Source organism: Poecilia reticulata, chromosome 2 (assembly GCF_904066995.2).
Source record: "Poecilia reticulata chromosome 2, P_reticulata-male-v2, whole genome shotgun sequence".
In the NCBI taxonomy this organism is placed as follows: Eukaryota; Metazoa; Chordata; class Actinopteri; order Cyprinodontiformes; family Poeciliidae; genus Poecilia; species Poecilia reticulata.
In genome coordinates this window covers 30,928,452-30,953,218 of record NC_088831.1, presented here as the reverse complement: position 1 = coordinate 30,953,218, position 24,767 = coordinate 30,928,452, and the positions used below count along the sequence as shown (strand labels likewise).

The 24,767-nt window shown below is 39.5% G+C and overlaps 2 protein-coding genes across 8 annotated transcripts; both read right to left on the bottom strand.

Annotated features, from left to right (window-relative positions):
- Window positions 1-968: 968 nt before the first annotated feature.
- hoxd3a (homeobox D3a) lies at window positions 969-21,450 on the bottom strand. Of its 7 annotated transcripts, none has more exons than XM_081603390.1 (4): window positions 20,974-21,450; window positions 6,218-6,277; window positions 4,203-4,779; window positions 969-2,706 (listed from the first exon to the last, which is right to left on the bottom strand). In XM_081603390.1, the coding sequence occupies exons 3-4, from the start codon at window positions 4,699-4,701 to the stop codon at window positions 1,955-1,957; spliced, it is 1,251 nt and encodes a 416-aa protein (XP_081459516.1). In that variant the 5' UTR covers window positions 4,702-4,779; window positions 6,218-6,277; window positions 20,974-21,450; the 3' UTR covers window positions 969-1,954. The 7 variants fall into 7 exon arrangements, with proteins under 7 accessions (XP_081459516.1, XP_081459535.1, XP_081459528.1 ...); XM_081603409.1 differs by having other exon boundaries at window positions 4,218-4,779; XM_081603402.1 differs by lacking the exon at window positions 20,974-21,450 and adding an exon at window positions 18,443-19,199.
- On the bottom strand, window positions 11,998-17,233 carry hoxd4a (homeobox D4a). Its single transcript, XM_008398888.2, has 2 exons — window positions 14,264-17,233; window positions 11,998-13,855 (listed from the first exon to the last, which is right to left on the bottom strand). The coding sequence occupies exons 1-2, from the start codon at window positions 14,661-14,663 to the stop codon at window positions 13,557-13,559; spliced, it is 699 nt and encodes a 232-aa protein (XP_008397110.1). The 5' UTR covers window positions 14,664-17,233; the 3' UTR covers window positions 11,998-13,556.
- Window positions 21,451-24,767: the final 3,317 nt, after the last annotated feature.

Genomic DNA, 24,767 nt, shown 5'->3' with positions numbered 1-24,767 from the left:
AAGGGAATGAAAGTGACTGTGAACCTGCGCAGATTTAAAGCCGCTGATCATTTCTGTGACAAGAGTTTCATTTGCCTTCATGCGCTCTTAAATCGCAGGATCTATCATCTTATAGAAAACCAGAACATCTTATTCTCTCTCTCTCTCTCTCTCTCTCTCTCTCTCTCTCTCTCTCTCTCTCTCTCTCTCTCTCTCTCTCTCTCTCTCTCTCTCTCTCTCTCTCCTTCTCTTTTTAAATTCTCTCCCCCCACCATTCAAGATTGGCTCGGTTAGAAATGTGTTTCTTGGATTTGGAATGCAAATGCTTTGTTCACATGGAGGGGGGAATCAGCGAGGAGCCTGAAAGCGACGAGTTTTTGATTAATGAGCTTTGAAATGGCTCTCCAGGAGCAATAAAGGATGAACTGCTCTTTCTACCCCCTCTCTCTCTTTCTCAGGCACACACACACACACATCGCCGCGTCTCTCCCAATGTCAAAGTGCCACCATGTATTTTATTTTTCTTTCTCTCTCGCTCTCTTTTTGTTTATTTTATTGGCACCTATCTGCTTTATTAGTATTTTGAAATCAATTAAACCGCCAGCGGTTACTCTCCGCTCTTTACTTGGAAGAGCTTATTTGGTCCTTTCTATTGCACGAGGGAGGAAGGCTAATCATGTGGCCGAGTCTTAAAATATGATAAGTGACATGTGGAGGATGCAATAAGCCCATAGACTCACTTCCCTTCATACCAATAAAACATCAATATTAGCGAGAGCCTTTTATTCCGCTAAAATGCACTTTACGTTGGGAGCATAGAGCCGTCTGATGAGTTTTAGATATCCTGGTGTCTAATTATTGATCGTCTCTGTCTGTTTGGACTGTACAGTGAAGGCTGCGGGTCAATAAACCTTCTTCGCGCTGCTACAGTGGCAGCAAGGAGACACTGCGGCGTTGTGTACAGAGACCAACAAATCTCAACGAGCAAATACAAGTTTAAGCACTTTATTTACAAAATGTTAAACACAATAAAATATAACATTTCAATATCATCGGGGTTTCATAAATTTATGGGTGTCCAACTGAATGGAATAACAATGGAAGACAAATAATTATAACAACAACAACAAAAAAAGGAAACGCAAAGGACTACACAAAATGACATGCTGGTGTGCGTAATATTTGATTTTTCGATAGTCTACGTTTCGCTTAAGGTTTTGACACGAGATTAACCGTGGACATGTTTACTAGCTATAAAATGCCCCCATTTGTCTCAGATTTATACAATTCGAAATGCTCCTTCCGCCATCAATACTTGGTAGCATTTCTGACAAAAATACACAAACCCTGTTTTGCCCAACAAGTGCACCGCTCTGTCCGATCTGGCCACGGAAATCCACACTTATAAATACTCGCATAATAAACGATAAATAATGTGCAATACAAAAGCAATTAAATAATTAAATAGGCTATATGCTATAGTGCCGGGATTATGCAAAATTAATGACGCAATAAATAAATAGGGTGAGGGAAAAAAATGAGATCCTTTAACAAGCAGACAATTTTTTCTTCTTTTTTTTTCCCCCCTAAAAATCTTTCCATCTAAGGATGAGCTTCTACTTTTTGTGATCTACAAGACTTACCTTCAAGTAACGGCATGAAATATTCAGTCAAACATTGCGCATTGCACATGAGAATAAACGAAAAGGGGGGGGGGGGACAACAAAAGAACTATTAACAATCAGGCTAGAGCTTCTCCAAATTTTAAGAGAAATGGACAAAGCTGTATTATTTAGAAAATAATTACACAATAGCATTAATAATAATATCAATAATACTGTCATAGTACACACGGCTCACTCGGAGCATAGTTAATAGTCTAGTGAGGTAATAAAAAAGAGCGCAACGTAATTTGGCACGCACGCACGCACACACACGCACACATACACACGCACGCACAAGAAACGTCATAATATTACAAATGCGTCAGCTTGGGCGCTTCCTGAATCCTTCCCTGAGAAACTTGGTGAGAGGTGAGGTCTGTGTACGTGGGGTGGGGGTCACACGGTCCGTGGTGGTGGTTTCCTGGGATTTGAGCGGCACAGCTGTAGTCCACGCTGGTGGATGATGGGTGGGGGAGATGGCCGAGGTTGAACATGGGGCCCGAGGCTGGCATGGAATCAACAAAGTTCCCACCCACGTACACGGGGCTGCCTTGCAAATTGGCGTTGGCGAAGCCTCCGTTGCTCTGCATGCTGTGGTGTTCGTACTCGGAGCCCGGGTAGCGCTTCTGCTGAGGGATGCATCCGCCCAGCGGCGCCGTGTACGCGGCCAGGCCGTACATGTTCTGCTGGGGCTTGGCGAAGGGCGGCGGCGAGGGCGCGTCGTAGCTCAAGCTGTTCACGTTTTGGAGCTGGCCCGCGTATCCGGTGTGATTGGGCCCGCTGAGCGGCGGGCTTCTGTCCGGGGAGTGTCCCATCGGGGAGTGCGCCAGCCCCTTTGACTTCTGGTCCTTTTTATATTTCATCCTCCTGTTCTGAAACCAAATCTTTATCTGACGCTCGGTGAGGTTCAACAGATTGGCCATCTCCACCCTCCGTGGGCGACAAAGGTAGCGGTTAAAGTGAAACTCCTTCTCCAGCTCCACAAGCTGCGCGCTGGTGTAAGCAGTTCTGACCCGCTTGGAGGCCGGTCCGGGCGGGCTTTTCTCATCACTCACCTCCCCACCTGAGGAGACAAATTACAGCATCTTAGCGTTGCCGTACAAACACGAAAAGCAGTTCGTCTGAAGCGTAAACGTGTTAAGGCCCAGACACAAACAGCGCCGGCTCAAGGTTGAACAAGGCCAGGGGCGTTGCCACACATGGAGGCATCCAGGGCCACAGAATCTAAATATTAACTCCAGACTCATGTTTCCCAATCAGCAGACTGGAATGAAAATATTTGCCAGACTATTAATGTTATCTTAAGTGTGTCATTCATGTTATTCAGTAATATTTACTGCATGTTTTTCTAAGTATTATATTATCTTTAAACAATATTTTGAATGTATTTTACTCTGTTATGCTTTACTCAATTCTTGCTATTCTTTAAAGTGACTTATAAATAAATAAAGTTAGCTTAGCTAACCTGGCTTTCAAATAGGTTGAAAGGAACAACACTTATGAACTTTAGCCAATTTTTCTACTGGATTTAAGACCTAAATCAACATTACTTGTTTGTATTGTTTTTTATAGAAAATCAAACTCCTTTTTAGATGTGAAATAGACATCATGGCTTGTGGCTTCCAAATTTGGAGAAATATCTGCAGAATCTGAACATTTATAGCAAAAATGCAAACAGATCTCTCTTCACAATTCAGTCTTGTTTGCACAAACAATACTGTGCATAATTCATTGGTCTTTCCTTTATCCTTCATATTTTTCTACAAAGTTAATGGTCTTTCTAACGGTTTTTAAATGGTCTTTTAAATGAACTTTTTAGAACTCTGTTGTTTAAAGGTTGCAAAATTTTGATGCAATTTGATAAGCAAATGTTGTGGGGAAAATAACATATTTTCCAGCTCGCATATAAACCAGAAAGTGGGATTGCAGTTGCCAGGTGAATGAGGGTCAAAGCAGGATTTCATTAGGGGGCAACTTTCCAGTTACACCCTCCAGCCACAACAGCACCTCTGGCCTCAACCTGCTTAAGTTTTTTTTTTTTTTTAATTCAATAGAAAGTAGAGATTAATTAAACTGACCATAATGCAGAATGCTATGCTTACAATTAAGTCAGCCAATTTAAATTATTTTGTAAATTAACAGCACTTCAAAAATAATGCCTGTTATTAACATATTTGATTTATTCTAGTGTTTTATATGTTATAATGAGTCTATGAAGCTTGCCTGAGCTCAGAACATAAGAGAAAGAATGTGATCAGATGTGGTATAAATTGTTCACCATGTTCCTAATGAAATTAATATTTGGTCTGCTAAAAGACACTTTTTCAGGTTTTTACTCAGCTGAGTGTAGTTTATGCTATAAATATTAGACCAAAGTGGAAAATGCTTGGAGATGGAGAGTCATTTCCACAAAGACTCTGCTGACACGACTTTCAGCTTTGGAAACTTTTCCTGCATATGTGTCATCAGCATGCTCTCCTGGGACCAATAAGAGTAAAGTTTGCCCATACCTTAGGCTGGCCATGCATGCTATCCACACACTCATACACACATACGCACCATCAGGATCTCTACCTGCAGCAGTGCAGTTGTTGTTGCTCTTCTGCTTCGAGTTCTGCCTGGTCTCCTTCATCCAGGGGAAGATCTGCTTGGTGAGGGCCGGAGTGGCCGGGCCCGACGCGCTGTTGTTTGGAGACTTCTTCTTCTGGGATGTGGAGCTGTTGGAGCTCGGGGAGGCTGCAGACAGTGGGGGTACCTGCTGCTCAGAAATACTGTTCGCTTGACTGCTGCCACTGCTGCTGGTGCTGCTGCTGCTGCTGTTGTTGTTGCTCTGACTGCTGCTTTGCCGCATGCAGTCCCCGTTCAGGTCACTGTCTTTAAGGGCTGGAGGTGGCCTGACCGCGGAGGTTTGAATAGGACACACAGAGCCTTGGTAATCAGTGTCAATGTTAGGAGTAGGGTAGGACTGGTGAGCAGGGCCATAGCTGTAGGAATCTGGTTTGGGGTAGGTGTAGCCTCCAAACAGTCCAGAGTTGTCATAGTAGGTTGCCTTCTGCATTTTGTGAATTCAAAGCCACAAAATGGGTGTTGATTATTCACGTGATTGGTGTTTCCCACAGTTGCTCCAGTCTGTGAGCTGTAGGCAGAAACACATCACTTGTTACAGCTGCACCATTTTCAATGTGAAAGACAAATAATCAAAAATCAGGACCGCACAAAGAGAACCGCCGTGGCTGCTCCTCAAAACCTCTAAGTCAAAACTCCAACGGTTTACCAGCTTCAAAGTCTGGACGTTTGGCTTTTTTTTTTTCTTTTTTTTTCTTTCCACAAAGCAGTTAAAGTTTAACTTTTTACTAAAAGGGACCTTCTGGGAGGCTTTAGTAGTCGTTCACAAATAAGCTGAATCAGCATTTGTCACACACATACACACAATGCCCTTTTCACTAATCACAGGCCTCACAAAGCCCGCCGCGCACTAATTGTTGTTCCGTGCACGCGCATTCAGGGGTCCATTTTTACGCAGGCGAGAGGCTGATATTAAAAGAATTATGAAGGGGAGAGGGTGGGAGTGGGCTGTACGTGAGCGTGCACGAGGTGAACGTGCGTGCACGTGAGCGAGAGAAAGGGAGGGAGCGAGTGAAAGAGGTAGCACATTTGGTGGCACATAAATTTTTCATTATGGCTTGCGCATGTCACGTTTTTATGTTCCCAGTGTTATTCACAGTTTATTTATTTATTTTATTCTATTATGTATTTTCTACTTTTCTATTTTACTTTGCTTTCACAAATTGTTTTCCCAATTTTCTATCTATTTCAGTACAACAAACTAAATAAAAATAAATAAATAAAAACCAAAGTAGAAACAAAAGAAAGACTCCTTTTTACTGTACATTGATGTCTTCGGGGGGTCTGCAGTTTTTGCCGCGCACTACAATTACACCTGTCAGTGAGGACCGCGGCGAAATTTATGGCCGCAAATGTCCTGGTTGTAAAACGGCCTTAGAGAGGAATGAAAAAGCAAAACACTCCCAGTGAGTCCGAAGCCCCTCAGAAGTGCGTAGGAGGAAGTCTGAGGGAAAGCATTTCATAGCTGGCAAGGTTTCCACCGCTTATAAACGATGCTGCGTCCAGTCCGTCTCTGCAGTGCGAGCCAGCAGCTCTGGCTGGAAAACGGAGCCTGTTTTTAAACCTTAGAGTGTGATTTACAGGAGCATCTTTTGGATAAAATTGCGATTCCAAAATCCTACTTTTTTCCCCCTGCCCAATGTACGCATTTTATTTTTATTTTACAAGTAAAGTTTGTTTAAAAAAAAAAAAAAAAGATGGACTGGAAAAATTTCCCCACCAACTGGATTTAATTCTTGTTTTTGTTTGGGAACAAATTGAAACGTGCAGAAACTGGGACTCTGCGTAAAGAATTACGCGCAGATGCAAAGCCGAGGCCATCCTTCACGTCTGCCTTTGATTCCAGCCTCCTGTGCTGGAGCGTAAATGTGCAGTGTAGTAACGAATCACCTTGTTAGCACTTGGCTGAGTTATGCATCTCCTTTATTAATTGAAGAAATGTTACTCACCAAAATCTGCGCAGATCTCTTTTATGTCGCTCACGCATTCATCACCGCCTCCATCGTGACCTGGAACACAAATAAGGGTTAAAAAAAATCTCATTGGGTGACTTGCTTCTTTGTTTTCTTATTTCTTTTATTTTATTTTGCATAAAAATATAATATGCATTTTATGATAATTTAGACATTCAATATTTATGTTTTTTTTAATTAATATTAGCTGAAATACAAATATTCAGTTAATTTAAAGCTTTAAAAGAGAGTAACAGAAAATAAAAACCATAAAATAACCATTCCATTTTTTTTTATTTTTTTTTACTTCTTGTTTGAAGAATGAAAAGTCTTACATCTGCACTTTCGCACAAAGCGACAGGCCAAATATCCAGCAGCCATAAGCGTTTTTAGGTGACCTTTGGGTCATTCTGTATTAAGCCAAAGTTTAATGAACAACGAGGATTTTTTTTCCCCTTTCAAGTAGCTAAAAGTCTCCACCAAATTCAGATCAGCTTCTGGGCGCTGAGAGAGGCAGGAGGATACCAACGGATGGAAAAATAAATCTCAAGATTTTTCATTTATTTCCTTTTAATCGCCATGAGGATCCATGCGTAAAACATGATGGGATTTAAATATTTCTTTCTTCCCCTTTAAAAAAAAAAATTCTGCTCCTTATTTTTATTTTATTTTATTTTGTGATATTTTGTGATCGGTCGATAATACGCGCCCTCCAGTTGGTGTTGAGCACCCTAAATTACTAGTAGCAGACAAGCCTCCCTTTTCACAAGAACTGTGTTTTTCGCCTACGCGTTGTCACGGTAAGTTTGCTCCACACAATGCGTCGGGACTCGGAGTGGAGTGTTATTATCTCACGCAGTCGATCCAGACCTTCCGAAATTCCCTCAATATCTCAGTTTAATAGTCCGGTGTAATTTTGATTAAATAAAAAACATATAAAAATAAATAAAGGAGGAAATGGAGAACAATCAGCCTTTGTTCCAAATTCAGTATTTGAAGATGAAATATTTACTGTTTACTACAGAATGGTCGTAATTTAGAAATGTGTCAGGTAGTACCGCAGTGAAATCACGCGTTCTGGCATTACATTAAAGAACACGTATGAGTTGAAGTTTAGTCTCAACGCCTGTCTAGTTGTTTAACAACAGACAAAATGTGGATACACGAGGTAATAAACATTCCGTTGTGGAATTATTAACTTTAAAAATATATTTTTTTTTAATCTATTGTTGTTGGTCGAAATCGCCAGTATGAATCCGTGCAAAACATACAACGTTGCAGGCTTGACAAAGCCACATACAGCTGAAACCACATAAATCACACCAAACGCCAGTGTGACGATAAGACAACAAATTAATGTGATTTACGATCCAAGAGTCAAAAAAGAAAAGTTCCTCTCCTACTCCTTCCTCTTCTTCTTCTTCTACTTCTTCTTCCTCCTCTAAGCAGGCTTTCATGATGGGCTGAAAAGCGCAGAACTCAATCTGTCGATGCCATTTGAATGGAAAAATACATTTTATATAAACGGTTAAAGGAAGAGATAGGTGCTCCATATCCGCATATTTAACGAGCCTCGCCTCCTTGGACGGAATGCATCGTAATATGAATAATCCTTTGCATTGTATTAACCCGCGGTTAAAGGTTGCTTTCTCGCCATGCAATTGCTTACCTGCGAATCAATTCATCATAAAGCGGCTGCCTCTCAGCTCTGACTTCCTCTCCGTGCAGCTTCTAGAATAAATCCTTCACTCCTCTTTTTTTTTTTTCCTCCCTGTCTGCAGACGATGCTGTCCTAAACCTGATCTTGCTGTTTTTCAGACATTTCCATACACCGGTTGGAGACAGTATTCCCGAAAGAATGGAAGGACTCGCTTTCAGCTACCAATAAAAAAAGCGAACAAGGTATCCTTATTCCAAGGAAGAGGGGGAAAGGAGAGAAGAAAAAAAATCCACTGGCAATCAATCAACCAGTGAGATATCGAGGATAGGCCTGTGTAGATTGGGGATTTTTTTGGGGTGGCTTGTTTCTGAAGATTTTATGATGACAAATAAAATGGCACTGCCTTTTAGATACAAGCATATATGTTCACGTGATTTGTTCTCGTCTTCAAGCAGGGAACCCTTACCTCACCGGTCCATTTTGATAAAGGGTGGCGTTTATGTGCTCGTCTGAGGTGTGTGATTGGGAAAATGGTCCTACTTCTTCTTTGAATATGAAGGACTGCAACACCCCTCAGTTTTACAACTCCAGAATGTTTTCTGTCGCTCTGTGTCCATTTTAGTCCATCGGTATTGTTTTTGTTTGTTTGTTTTTTTTTTTGTTTTGTTTTTTTTTTTTTTGGGGGGGGGGGGGGGGGGGGGGGGTTCAGCATTTTTGCAATGCTTTCGTGTAAAATGTCAAGTCCATTTCACGTTGCATTGGTACTAACGTTTTTTGCAAGAAATCCAGGACCTCTACATATTTGGAGGGATTTAGTAATAAAAAGAAGAAAGGACGCATTTTATGTATCACCAAATAATGGAGAGTGGCGTTCCTGCAGAACACTGGTTTGACATGTGCGGTTTACAAAAAAAAAAAAAATTTATGAAATAAATGACATGTGAGCTTCTCTTGCAGCTGGTCGTGGATTGTATTCAAATAAAGCAAATTATCATCCCGCGTTTGTTATGTGTGTGTGTGTGTGTGTGTGTGTGTGTGTGTGTGTGTGTGTGTGTGTGTGTGTGTGTGTGTGTGTGTGTGTGTGTGTGTGTGTGTGTGTGTGTGTGTGTGTGTGTGTGTCTGCCTTAACACCATGGATGCAGCACAAAGAGTCACAAGAGCACGCTTGCCTTCTCCTGTGTTGTTTTGCGCATTAATCACTAAATAAAGGGAATGTTCGATGCCAAGTAAAAAAACATCAAATGCGTTGGAAAAACCAAACTGGATTAGCAGAGGAGGATTTCAAAGCCGCAGGCTGGCTGCTTGGTTTAGCGGCGGGATGTCGTCGCTGCAGAACAAGGGAAGAAGAAAAAAAAAAGGGGGTTGCAGGGCTGGTACAGCGTCGCCGGCATATGTTCAGAGGGGTAATAAAAGTGAGAGATTTACAGTTTTCGGCCGGCCCCCCAAACAGGCTCGCTCGCACCCTTTCAGGAATTACTGGGAGTGATTTACAAGGAGGCAGAGCTGTCAGGCTGTCCAAACTTCCAGCACTTCTGAGGAACTGAGAGCAAATCATGCCACTCTAAGAATAAAAATAATACCGGGGGAGAAAAATGGCCGAAAATACAAAAGGTACACGAGAAGTTATTCATCTTCTGCTGTAGTAAACTATACATTAAAATTACCTTAAAAATCACATCCTTGCTTCATTTTAAAAGCTCCCGTATGAAAAATATTCAGTCCACGTTTTTTTTTTTTTTTTGCGCGTGTGCTTAAGATACAATAAAACTCTGACGCGAAATGAGAAATAAATTAGCTAAAACTCCATCTTCTCTACAGAAACGACTTTAGGCTCCAGCAATTTACTCCTCGACATTTAGTCAAATGTCTATGCGGAGACAAGCAAACCAGTCATCTCTGGAACTGGAGCAGACATTTAATATTATTTAAAACAGGGAAGAAATGCGCTTACAGCGACCGTAGACCACAGTCTAAACAACTGCACCTATGCAGGAGCGCACACATCAGAGAAAGGAGGCGCAATTCATCAAATATCACAGACATTTGATATCGTCATTTGCCAAGCTGAGGCGACATGAAAAATGCTGAAATATTTACCTACCCGAGCATCCATCGGTTCAGAGCCGCAGCTAACAGTCGCGCCGAGTATCGGATATTATTTTCTTTGGAGGGGGGATCTCTTCAGTTTTCAACTCTGATAGAGTCCTTGCGATTAATGACGACGCCGTGTTTCTAGGGGGACGTGCTGCATTAATTATTTAGACAATCACGTGGTTGGAGAACAGAGAAGCGGAGTGGTATAGTCTCTGGATTATATCTCTGAATGCAGACGGCGCACTTTAATATATCTTAAGGGGGGGAGGTTGGTTGGTTGGTTGGTTGGTTGGCTGGTTGGTTGGTCGGTTGCCTGTCTGGCTCAGAGAAGCTTCTGCGAAACCAACAGCTGGAAATCAAATATGGCCGGATGGAGAGCAGCGGCGCTGTTCCTTTGCACTGGGTGCAGTGTCATTGAAAATGGCACTGCCTTTGGCTCCCATTTATTGCTGTTCAGACATGTAGGTCAGTGTGGCTGCACGCTGTATAGTATAGTAGGCTGCTCTGACCTGATAACTGAGGGGCGTTTTATTTCCAATTCTTGTTGCGATTCCAGCAGCTTCAGATTGCATGGAGGGATTCCTCCATAAACTGAAACCCACTCGCATCACAGTTGTGCTAATAGACTAATAAGGCATGCTAAGTCCCCGAGATCACATGTGCATGCATCCCTTTACCTCTGCATGTTTATGACATGTTTATATTGCACATTACAGTTTGTGAGCATGACCCAATCTAGATGATATAGAGATGGGGGGTTGGGGGGCGTGCGGCTGCGGATTGTCTTTCCACATGTCTGTTTATGGCCGCTTTGTTTGGATCAGAGCTGATTCTGTAGTGTGGGGGGTCGGAGGTCACCGCTGCAGAGAGTCATCCCCAATAAAGCCACAGCTCAAATAAAGTATTCATTTCTACTCTGTGTCTTTGTGTGGTAAAACTGGAAAAGAGTCACAGCTGATTAATGTGGTATTGGAGAGATATGTGTTAGTTTTTTTTTGTTTTTTTGTTTTTTTTATCTGGGTTCTAGTTAACTGGGGAGTATGACGTGAAAATTCTTATTAATTTTATTTGTAAGACTTAAATAACGCTTCCTTTGGAATAAAAACATAAGCAAGAGAATTAACTGTGCACAGTTAAACAAAGAAGTTTTTACGCACAGTATGCGCTCCTGCTGATAAGAGCAAACTGGGCTTTTCACTTGATTACAAATTTGTTGTGGTTATTAGGGGTGTTAGATATTATTATGTAGTTTAATCAATGTCTTATACTGCTTGAGTGGCCACATCTCTTGATTTTTTTTTTTATTATTTATTTTAAATTCATCTGGGAAATAAAAAATAAACAAAAGTATGCAAATGATTAATATGATCACCTTGAAAATTTTTAGGTCTTTTCGACATTTTTCAAACCCTTTCCTTAAAGACTTCGCTGCAAATCTATATATTCTTTGTCTAACCTAAGTTAAATAAAAGTCCTTATACATGTAGTGTGTTGTTGTAATTTATCCTTTCTTAACCTGCGCCTGCGTTTGGTGTGGTGAAACACTCGTATAAAAGAGTTTGTTCACAAATAAAAATAAAAATAAATCACACCTGAAAACGAGAAACACAGAAGACTGAGCCCCCTTTTGTGTCAAAACAGAGCTTTCCGCTGTCGTGCAAGTGAAACATTCTTTGTTAGTAAAAGTCATAATTTCCCAGGGCCTCCCTTATAAGCCCACGCAGCGCGCATTTGCTCCATTTGTGAGTTTTTTTCTAAAATGCTCCACGTGCTTAGCTTCAAATGGTGATCGAATCTTGCGAACACGCAAACCGTATATATATATAAACAAAAAGTATATATAAACAAAAAGTATTGCAATTCCATTCCAACAGCTGCAGATTTCTTTAAACAATCGCAAAGATCGTACATACCACTTTCGGTTAAGGAAGCGTCGTTTCCTCGAAATCTGTCTTTTGTTTGTCTTTGCCGCGTGAAGAAAATAAGCATCCAGGAGACAGAACATTTTTGCCAAATACTCAAATGAATAATCAGTAGAAATCTTTATTTTTTATATATATACTTCTCACATTTCAAAGCACCGTACAAGGTAAAAAGCATTTACAAAAATAAAAATTGATGAAAAAATTGCATATTGATTAATGCAATACGACAAAATACAAATCAGAGCCTTCTCGACAGGGGAGGGAGGGGTGGTAATATAAATACTGTTAAAATACGAGTAGGACTGTGGAACTGACTGGCCCTTTACTGTGAATCAGGTCTAGCTTTGTTTTAAACTGTCCAACTGGCTTTTTGTTTTTTTCCCCCCCATCCAAACAAAAATAGCGCCTGGGAGAGAAAAAGCTGCCTGTCCGGCGGGTCAGGGGGTGCTGGGGTCAGTCCTTGCGGCTGAAATGTGTCCCCTGGATGAACCTGCCTCTGCTGCTTTTGTCGCTCTTCGGTTCAAATACCTTTTCAGCTCTCTGTTGAGGAAGACTTTAGAAAAGAGACTTTCATACTGGGAAAACTTCTGGGTCTTTTTTTTTTTTTTTTCTTGTTGTCTGAGGACAATGACGGTCTAAAACAAGAAATATCTGCCTGGAAACGTAACCTGAAAGAAGTTCCCTCTTCGCCCTCGGTTTGGTTTGGTTTTTTAAAAGATTCCCTTCTGTAATTAAAAACTAAAAATGCACAAGAATCAAACCTATTATGTAAAAAAAAATAATAAAAACTTTGATCGAAAGTGTTTTTAATGAAAGTGTGTGCTACGCGAAAATGTAAAAAAAATGTTATCAAATAAATAACGAATTATCAAGGAAAACATAGATATATATTCCTAAATATTCAGGATTTGGGAATATGCTCAGAAAGAAATACAGATTTGGTGCCATGCAAGAACAAATGATCTTTCATGTGAGAGTTTTCTGAAAATGTACACTGTTTACAAAGGTGTCAGGAGAGATTTATAAGGGCACTCGGAATCCTTCACGCGCAGGAATGTCTTAGGTCTGAGAATAATATACGAGCTACGAACATTTTTTACAAAATAAGTTAAAACAAACAAGTTACGAAAAGAAAGTTGCTTTTTTTGCAAGGAAAGGTCAATGAGTGTTTATGTAAATATCGTTTGCTTCAAGTACCTAAGTTGTGCGTTTTCGTGGATGAAAAAAGTGAAACAAAATATGTGGAATTTTTATCTATTTGCCTCATTGCTGCATTATAATAAAATAAAATATATATATGGCAACGTAATATTGACGTGAGAGGGGAAAAAATGTTTAAATTCGTGAATGTGAACGGGTTTTTATATTCAAAGAAATGTGCAGAAAAAGAAAAAAAAATGTTTTCATGGCTGTGAGGAAATCAATAAAACAAAATTAAAAAAAACTAAAATGCAAAAAAAAAAAAAAAAAAGTTGAAACCTCTCAGTAATACCAAATGATTGATTTTCTGACACAGTCTTGAGTCAAAGTTGCTGGGATATTTTTTGTTAAATTAAAAAATAATGCTCAAACGACATCAGTCCATGCAGAAGTCAAAATGCAGCCTTTGTCTTCGTTTATGTACAAATATTCGTCCTGAATCCTCCACCTCTGTCCTTTATAGCGCTGTTATATCAGTCTGGTTGTCCTTTTGAATGTTCTGCAGATGGCCGGAGGCCGGCGCCGATCTGCCTTTGGTGTTGGGCAGCTTGTGGTCCTTCTTCCACTTCATCCTCCTGTTCTGGAACCAGATTTTGATCTGCCTCTCGGACAGACAGAGTGTGTGGGCGATCTCGATCCGCCGCCGCCTGGTCAGGTACCGGTTGAAGTGGAACTCTTTCTCCAGCTCCAGGACCTGCTGCCGGGTATATGCGGTTCTGGAGCGCTTGGGCTCTGATCCCGTGTAGTCCGGGTTCACTGGTTTGGAAAAACAAGAAGAAGTGGAAGAAGGAGAGCAGAAATAGAGTCACCAAATGTTGCCAAGTGGAGCATGAAGACAAAAACAACATGCTACAGCAGAAAGTAGGTGTGAGCAGTGCGCAATAAAAAAGAAAAAAGAAAAAAACTTTAAGGAAAGCAACCCCAACGAAAAAGCTCCCTGTTTTTTTATTTTTCTTTTAAAATATGGTTTTAAACAGATTTCCCTCAGATTAAATAAAATCACTAGCGGCTAGTATGTTCTCTCAGAAGCTTTCTGTGGCCTATTTCCTGAGCTATAAAAATTTATGACTTGTGTAATTGTCTGGGCCTTTCAAAGACGCCCATAAATATTACATTAAATGACTTCCTATAACTACCAGGAGGCAAAAAGGAGGTAAATCTTACCGGTAGTTACGTGAACTTTCTTCATCCAGGGGTAAACTACTGCAGGTTGCTTGGCTTGGAGCCCATTTTGACTCTTTGCGTTTTGCTGCTGCCCACAAGTCCGAGGTCCGGCCGTTTGGACCGGGGGGCCCTGCTCAGTCTGTGCGTCAAAGTGGGCAGTGTGGCCGGCTTGACCTCGTGGCTGCACCGCGGAGTCCGGCACAGTGCTGCAGCTAAACGGCTGCTCTGTGTAGTTTGACCGCGGGTAGAGGATCCCTGGGTGTTGGAAGTCCGCGTCCTGCGCCGGGCTGTAGAAGTCCGAGCCCTGCTCAGGTATGTAGTTATTCTGCGAGTATTCCTCGCAGGGAGGAAATTTGGGATCCACATACTTAGAGTTCACCATATACGAACTCATGGCCATTAATTTCTGAAGGTAGAAAATACTAATTTTTCTCGAGTTGTCTTTTTTTCCTCTCCTCCATAGAGCCCTCCTACTTGGTGTCAACTGAATAAAGTTAGCGAACCATGTGACCAGAGCGGCCAATGGAGGTGATGCGGGTCCAAACACGAGTAAACATACAACCGAACGCGCTTTTGCCTAAATGAAGACACACCTAGATAAGACTCATGAGAATAAACAAACATATTAATCTGCTGCACATCGACAGAGAAATAAACACTGGAAGTTACATGTGCACGCAAAACACAAATTCAAATCCACGTGTTGTTTTGAGAAAAGGAACATAGAGGAATAATTAACACAAAAAAAGTCTTGCATGTGGATGTTTTATCCAAGTATCCATCTATATCTACACATAAAGATAGATCAGTTTCTTGAAGGCATGGTGTTCAACAGAGGAAGCAACAAAAGGTACAAAAAGCCCCTTGGCATAAAAGCAGTGAAATAATGACTGGGGACAATTGATGGACAGTGTCTTTGTCATGAAGGGGTCATCCAAAAGTTACACCAATCTCATCCCTTCATCTGCCCCTGTCTCTCTCTCTCTCTCTCTCTCTCTCTCTCTCTCTCTCTCTCTCTCTCTCTCTATCTCTCTCTCTATCTCTCTCTCTTTTTAAAACTGTCTCAGGATCCCATTGGGCAGTGGCAGAAACAGCACTCCTCTCTGCAAATCAATAATGTGGAGACACAGGAGCCAAAAGCCACAGCTGGAGCGGGCTGCAGCTTCTTTTACTAAATGCATTTGGAGCCTCACTCCAAAAAAGAAACAGTAAACTCCAAAACAGACACTTTCCTGATCAGATTATTCGCTCTCATCGTAATCATATAGAGTTTCTGTGAGTAATGTGCTGTTAAAATTTACCAGCGCTATCACTGTAACAACACTTTGGGCCCTCAGCAGCCTTAGACACCCATAACTCAAGGAATCGAAGTTTTTTCATCGACCATATACTCCCCTAGAAACGAATCTGTGACTCTGATTCCATCACACAAATTCGGTTCTACAGGGTATATATAGACGACGGGAAGCGAGACTCTCCAATTTTAGACATCTTTTTTGTTTCATGCATCTAGCAAAAAGCACACAAATAAGATAAGATAAGATAAGATAAGATAAGATAAGATAAGATAAGATAAGATAAGATAAGATAAGATAAGATAAGATAAGATAAGATAAGATAAGATAAGATAAGATAATAGTGTGTTGAAAAGCTTCTGTTAGGCCAACATGCCAAAATATTAATGAAGGAAAATAAAGTATGTACAAAATATACAATGATGTATGTATATATACAGCACAAAAGTTCAAAACTATTCATATCTGCAAAGCGACTGGGACGATTACAATGTCTTTTTATATTCAATGTGCAAATTGCAATTACCCAATAAATTATCACAGTGGAAACCACTCAGCAGACTCAAAAATGTGAAAACACAAAGTTTCAAATAAGGGAACTGAATGCATGTAAAATGCATTGGAATAACCGTGATTCATTTTTACTTCTTGTCAAAATATAGGAAAGGCTATGGGCTCAGTCCTACTATGAGTCAAATTTACTGAATTTATTCCCATTTTCATCAACCAAAGTTTTTAAAATTTATCTTGGAATTGATATTGGTAATTTGGAAGAAGCCATGAAATTTGGACTAAAAACTGAAGGTTTTAGTCCAATGCGTACTTTAACACTGGTGCAAAAGTACCACTATATATCAAACGACTGAAAGCATAAAAAATAAAAAAATTAAAAAAACTGTTCAGTTTTTGCACATTTGCCCATTTTTTAAAACCATAACTGTTGTATTGCTGATTTGTTAAAAAATAAAACACTTTTGATTGTAAATAAATAAATAATGACTACTTCTGGTCAAAAATGTAAAAATAAAATAATAATTAAACAAAAAAACCTTCAGTAATCTTCGGTTCCCCTTTTATTCATCTCAAGTTCATCCCTATACAGAAACTCACTCCTCCTACGAAAAAAAAAAAGAGAAACAAAAATAATGGGGAAAAAAGTTTTACATATCTGAGAAAAGGTTTTACTTTTCCAAACTTGTCGTTGGGATTGAACGTTGAGCCTATTGTCCGAAGGCTCTGGACCACTGAGGAGATAAACCCCCAGACGCTTCTTTTGGCTGCTGGATCATATTGAGGCTCTTATCACCGACGGGCCGAAAGATGAGGCTAAAGGCCAGCAGGGTCAAACCGAATCATTTACAAAACTATCAAAAACTTTAATTATTTTTGCTGCTCCTGACAGCTGAAAGGGGTCCAAAAGTTTACCAAGCCCTCGCCAGCCGTTCGCCAAAGCAGGGAGGCGCGCCACGGAGAGAGGCCTGCGCTGAGAAATTGTTCTACAAATTAAATAAAACTAAGAAATTCTGTTCAATTCATTCTTTAAACCCAGCAGACGTACGTATTTGTCAAAGTGGCACCAATCAACATTAGAATAACAATTAATAGTAAAATGTTTTCATGGCGGTTTGTTTATTCAATTCGAAAACCAAATTTTCGAATTAAACTTTTGCTTTAAAAAAACTCGATCACGATCATAAATAAAAAAATAAATAAATAACTTAGTTGGCATATTTAACTTTTACTGCTTAGCGATAAAGTTGAAAATGGTGTAAATGTTTTGTCGTCTTTTTTAAGAGAATTAAAAGTCATAATAAAATCAAAATGAAGCACAGGGATTTGAAAGCCAGTTTTTGTGAATAAGCTCTATGTTTTAGAAATTAATTTAACAGAAAAATAAAAGAAAGAAATTTTTTTTAAAAAAACGACCAATAAGGGTCTTTTTCTGTGCCAGAGTCATCAATTTAAACAACAACCGATGTAAAAGCTGAAAATACAACAAGCAAAAGATAATCTGGGTAAAAACCTCACGTTTCCCACTTCGTGTTTCAACATTTTTAAGACGCCCTGACCTGCCTTTCACCTTCCCCTGCCAGTCCTTTAGACGGGTCAAAGCCGAGAGCCTGACAACAAAGGGGACGATAAAGTCAGCGTTTCCTGCAGCTTGAGCTAAAGCAAAGGCCAGCCAGAGTGTCTGAACAGCTTTTCAATTATTCTCACAGCTTGTTCGGTCAGAAAGTGGTGACACAGCGTGTTGCACAGCGAAGAAACAGAATTGACTGAAAATAAAAAGCTAAATAAACCTCAAATTGTCGATGAACTTTGCAGTATGTCTTACTATTAGGTCATTGACGAATAAATACAAATGAAATGTTTAGGCCAGAATTCCCTTAAAGTTAAAAAAAATTAGCAAATGTAGAAATGTTAATTAGTGGACTGCAAATGACGCATGTTTTATTTATTATATATAAAAGCATCACAGGCAAAATATAAATAATATTAATAATACAATACGTTGTGGGGAAAAGTGACACAGAATAACTTCTGTGTGTCCCAACCCCAAATTTCTTCATGTCCTTATCTGGTAAAATGTAAGACAATCAAGGCAGGCAAGTGAATTTTGACTTTTCAACGCAATAAATAGAAAACATTAGATTTGCATCATAAAATCCGAAACATACAGCTTAGCTTGGCTTCCCAAGCTGCTTTCTAACAGGGCGATTCGATCCAAAGTAACAACATCAAGCCCAACATCCTCTCAGCAGCTAGCTGCGTTTGCTTCCAGCCCTGCGCAGCCCCAGCTTTTACAGACAGGAAACGGCTCGGTCTGAGCATTACGCATGTGACATCACACGCCCATATAGCACAATGATAAAACAGAGCTTACCACGGAGACCGCAACACATGGCGCACCGTGCGCCAAAACGCATCCACTGTGAAGGAGGATAAAAATTCAGCCCGATGGAGCTTCCCTCTCTGTCTGTCATTGGGAACACTATTCCAGCCCATCTGGACGCGCTCACTAATACACAATGAGAATTATATTTTGGCTTGTCAAGTCCCAGGCCATAAAACAAACTTTAATGGCGTCACGTGCTTCCTCACAGCCATTCACAACGCCGCGCGGGCCCATAAATAATCCTCAAAGTTGCACTTACTCAATAATGCAGATTGCATTAATGTGAGCCGCAGGAGGGGAAAAAGAGCCGAAATTAAGAACCAGAGAGATAGAGAGGGAGAGAGAGAGAGAGAAAAAAAAAGATACGACTTACTTAATTTCAACTACAGGCCATTTAATTTTGCAATCCTAACACGTAATCATTGATATTAATAATAATGCAAAATGATGGGTGCTAAGTTATTTGATTTAATAATGCAGGTTTGTTTTATTCTTCATTCAAGCGTGGGTCTGTGGTGAAGCTCCAGCCCTTTAATTTCCTTCTAAACAGTCTCTCAAGTGCATTTCTTTCACAAGCGAGCCTGTCGCGAGGCTGATGTCATTCATTCTCCCTCCAATCTCTGGCTGCAGCGCATATTTGCTCCTCCTATCACATTCTGACCAACTAGAAGGTCTCCAATGTCTGCCGAAATGCGCTTACATGCATGCACTGCTGTCTTAATTACTGATTCGTTCCTTTACCTGTAGATTCTAACTCTAAACACGCTGTTTGGCTGTTTAAGTTTTAAGTACATATAAAAAAAATATATATATATATATATATATATATATATTTTTTTTTTTTTTTTTTTTTTTTTTTATGTAATAAAAAATGAAGCCACTTTCTGTCTGCACAAAGAAGTGACCGCATGATGTAAAATGCGCCCACGTGGTTTTTTTGTTGATCTTGCATCACTCGAAGCAGCTAAAGATCATCGGAAAAAATCTAAAACTAACAAAAAAAATTTTTTTAAATCCCACTCAGAGCTGAGTTTGATCACGTGACTCCTGTCTCGGCCACTCACTGTTCACAAGTAGCAGCGTTTGAAGAAGGTGAGCGTTTGAGTGTTGGGCAACAGCGCCTCCTGCTGGAATTCTACCAGCCCTTCCCACTGCTGATGTATCTGCACAGCAGGGCCAAACAGCTATGGTAATGCAGGATGTTCAGTGATGCAGAAGAGACTCAGTAGAAGAAAAGTAATTTTTCAACAATGAAAAGCTGAGAATAAAGACATCTGTCATTTCAAATATCAAATGACCCAACGAAAAAGTTCAATTGGTTTGCTGTATGTTCAGATGTATTCAGGATGATATGATACAACAAAAGGTGAGGTCACGCAAATGCAATGTTGTCATATGTTCTGACTCCAAGTGCCTAAAAGGTGACAGAATCATTAAAACACTTATTTTTGCTGTTAAATAATTGTCAAGGAAAATTGTGAGCCAAAAATATATCAGAATTAAAGCATTTTTTGAATGAAATGAAACAAATAAAACATCTAAAAATGATATTCCGATGTAAATTGAAGTCAAAATGCATAAATAAATAGCTAATGACATAAAAAAAGCACAATTTGCTTGAAACGGCCTCTCTCCAAATATCACGCTAATGGTAAATAATCAAACACAGTATGAAAAAGCATATCAGCTTGAAATATGAGACGATCCACCTGTTTAATTCTATTCTAGTATTTAAAGTAATATCCTTAAAACCCATAAACGAATGGTCAAAGTAAGCGCTGCCTAATTTTCTCTAGCTTCTATTTTGCGCCTGTCCCCCGTTGCAGAGTCCATTTTGCCGCATTGCAGTAAGGCTGTAAATACTTTCGCAGCTGCCTGTCAGGCTGCAGTGAAATACTGTCTTTGTTCAGTTGGCCTCGTCTCCAAGCAGCTGAAAACAGCCCTGAGAACTGGACTTCTTATGTTGGACTGTGCAAATGTGGAATATATTAACAAAGGGCTCCTCTTATGTGTCCAACATAGCACAGGATTCGAGAATTGTGGTAGCGTGAGGGTTACAGCGGACTAGTTTGTAGTTTTTATTGACTCCCAAGCATAAAAATGCATTCAGATTTGACACATATGGGAATGAAATAAGCAGCATGCATGTGTAGTAAAAAGGCAACTGGGGAAATGTTCAGTTAAAGAATACAATCTAGGTTAATAGATAGACCAGTCGGAAATCCGAGCAACATTTCAGCACATTGTAAACAAGCTGCTTGATAAAAAAAAAAATGTTAATTGTTTATTAGTCAAACTTTTTGTTTTTCTTTCAGGATGCATTAACAGTAAATGATTTCAATCCGTTAGCTTTGAACATCTCTGCAGCTAAACAACAATCCCAATACATTTTAGCACACGTCGCATCACACGAAATCACCTAAGTGGCATTACCTCACTGCTAATTTACATGACTAATGAAACAGGAAGCTGTCAGGCAGCGCACGTGCACAGGCGCGCCACACACGTGAAAATCTTACCTGCATTCTGCAGAAAATCCGCTTTTATTCTTTCATCTTTGCCAAAGCAGCGCATTTTGAGCAAAGCCCCGATGAGCTGTTGCTGCTTCTCTGCAAATGGACGAAGGGATAAAGCAGGAGCTGTTTTCGTGCCGCTCATCTCGGGAGCTCGAAGTGTGCGCACACAAAAAAAAATGCGCCTATCAGATCAGACGCTTTTATAAAACGAACGGTCAGAGATTTTAAACGAGGGGGGAAAAAACAAAAAAGGCGTCTGACTCGTTTTGGTTTTAACGCCGTATGGACGCAGAATGCAGTGAGGGGGTAAAAGTCGCCTGGGAAATCAGGAAAAGGGCCATGAAGACGTTTGCCTCTCACACATGACCAGTGGCATCCAATGACAGGCGATGGAGGCGCATAAAAATGCTCTATTGCCGAGTTGTAAATTGTCCTCTCACAAAAAAGGAATTTGGACTGCAGCAATTCTCCCCAGCTCTGCGCATAATGAAAAAGCCCTTCAATGTCCTCCATGCACAAAGCTTTCCTCACTCGTTTTGTACGCAGACATTACATTTTATACTATACAGCGAGATGCGGGGCCTAATTCTTTTTCCTTTTATTTTTTTAACACAAAATGCAAAACAAACAACAACAAAAAAATAGTAAAATAATAATAAGTCATAATTAAATTCTTCGGGAGATCATTTACTTGTTCATTCAATATCGCAGTTTCTATCTTAAACTATCACCTATAAAAAGTCTAAGCCATAAATTTAGTAAACATTTTGGGTCAGATGGAGAATAAAAGAGGCAGACAACACATTTTTAGCTGAAACCTCCCCCCAAAACGAGTAGACCTACAAAATATATTATTTTAATTTGCACCTATTCCTAAAAAACAAAACAAAACAAACAAAAACAAAGCACAAACGACAGCTCTCATTTATAAAGTTTAGGAACATTTCCTTTGGCCTTTTTGACGGGAAAAAAATCAAATCGGCCTTTGCGCATTTTGCGCATTGCCCTCTTTGCAGCTTTTCCAAAAAAGAAAAAAAAAAGAGTCAACATCTGATTCCGTGTGAATATTCTCACACTGCTGACCCTTGAGATTTGCTGGCTAAATAGTAAGGCAACCACAGTTTCATGCTTGTGAGCATTCCTAGCCAGCTGCAAAAAAAAAAAGGGAGGAATTTCCTTCATTTCATTCCCGTTCAGCTTGGTGGCAGCCGGAGTCAGCTCTGTGGGATTTATTGTCAGACTGTAGCTCTGGTTTCCTGCATGTGTTTTCAGCAGTGCTTTCTTGTGGACGTGGAAACTTGTGTGAATTTAGATTTCTGTTCCATGATCCATGAATGGGGGACGGGGGGGGGAGAAGGATTAACGTTTAATATTTGTCACTTATTGCTCCTATGCTGAAGTCGTCTGACGTCTGAAAGCCGCCATGTTGCAGCGGATTCCACTGGTCTCCAGTAGATCCTATTATGCAGCAAAACCAAATAGACACGAGGGCTGATGTGTTACAGGAACTTGGTTCAGATTTATCTAAAAAAAAAACAGAGTAGATCTCAATGGAAATGAGACATAAACAAGCCTCTTGATTTTTGTTTTCTGTACGTTTGCCTGCGTTTGGGAGAAACGACATAATTTTTTTTTTCCAAAGGTTTAAAACCTCATTGACCGAACAATGTGCTCGAAATAAATGAAGAAAACGCATTTTCCACATTTTTCCACAACTGCATATTATCCTCAGAGTTCTGATGCTGTGGAGTTTTATCGGCTGAATGCGAGGATGCTTTTCATTTAATTATTTCAAAGAAATGGGCTTCCTCCCCCTTCCATTCAGCTGAAGTGGGGGGTGGGTGTTTGGTGGATGGATTTAATTGCACAGCTCCAACACTACTGGACACCTAAGGCTAATAAAAATGTTACAACCAGATCAGGGCTTTTTTTTTTCCCCTCCCCCCTTCTGTTCTTTCTCTACTTTCCATCTCAGTTGAGTTGGAGAATGTACAAAAATCATCATCCTGACGAACTTTCTGCAATAATTTTTTTCAGTGATTTTGCCTCATACTCGAATTGCTTTGGTTCATCTTAGTTGACTCGGTTTGAACAGACTGGAGACTCGCACAAAGCTGCAGTGCACAGCGAAATCGTGTAATTATGATCAAATATTGATATGTCTGGCATAAATATTAAAATATTCCAGTAGAATTTATCGATATTTCACAATTTTGCCTTAGCAGTAACTTATCATTATTTTTATTTATTTATTTATTAATGCATTTTTTTTTCGTCAATATGATAACTACAGGGCTGGGACAAGACACAAGCGAACTGAGCTGCAGGGTTAGTTGGCCGGACAGAACTGATGTAATTATGAAAAAAGAAGCTGTCATGTAAGCAGATGGAAACTGTTGTCAGAAAAGGTCCACGCAAGGACTAGGTTTGCAAATTAGCCTGTGGTTGTAAAACGTACGTATAAAACAATAGCTGATATGTTTTTAACATGTAATTTAGTTTGCTGTGTTGTCTTTGATTAAACAAACTTGAGTTCAACCAATAGAACAACGTATTTTGTTGCCAAACTGTTGCTTCTTATCCTGAACTTTCCTAATAAGTGTAAGCACCTAAAAAGCAGAAGGAAATGCAAAATGATCTGAATTTATTAAGTGGAATTACTACTTTTATTTGCTTTACTCATTTCTAAAAGTAATCTATGTATTTTTTGCCACTTTTAATGTCAATATAGCTTTTGAAAATTTGAGTAAAATTCTTACTGATTTGTGTAAAATCAGTAAGAATTCACAGATTTTTTTTTTTTTGGTGGATTATACACTGATGTATAATTCACTAGTGTTTGTCGATTATACACTGGTGTTTGTGTATAAATCACAAACACCAGTAAGAAGGAAGCATCAGTTGACCTGCAATGTCTGAGGGTAGCAAGGCCTAAATATAATGTTTTTTTGTTTGTTTGTTTGTTTGTTTGTTTGTTTGCTTTTTTCTGGGCCCCATATCCTTTTATACAGGCTTTTGATAGCTAAGTGTTTAATTTAATTTAATTTAATTTAATTTAATTTAATTTAATTTAATTTAATTTAATTTAATTTAATTTTAAAAATATATATTTTATTTTATTTTTATTTCATGCTTGCCACTCACAATCCTTCCAGGACTGAAAAAAGACATGGGAGAAGATTAAAATCGATATGGATCACAAACTAATGTCATGAGAACATTATAAACATAAAAAGCCAAGAACAACAAACTTAGTGAAATGAAAACTAGTGAAATGAAAACTAGCGCTTCGTTTATTGAATTCCGACCTACATATTTTCTAGTGTCACCTCTGAGATGCAGTGAACTCTTTAGATGCAGGATTTTTTTTTCCTTCGCATTTTACACAAAGTGGGTGTGTATCCTTTCGCAGTGCGTTTCTGTATTATGTCGTTGTGTTATTTTCACCCTCTTTGCGCTTCAGAAACTTGCTTCAGGCTTTGCTCTTTTTTCTGAGTCGACTTCTATTCAATCGAAATGAAATATAACGAATCAAATATAATTTACTCAAATAGGCTGGAAACGAGGCTATAGATGAGCAAAGGCAGTTTAACTAAGCGAAATTATGCAGATTTGACCGACAAAACCGAACTGAAATACAAACATCAAGTTTTCTTCTTATAGAACAATATTTCAGTTGTTGTTCGTAATCCTCTTAGAGAGAAAATAGCGTCCAAACTAGCTTAAATTGTGCTTTATAACGAAAATGCAAGTATGTCTATTTCCATTTATTCAACTATTTCTCGTGTATTGCATTA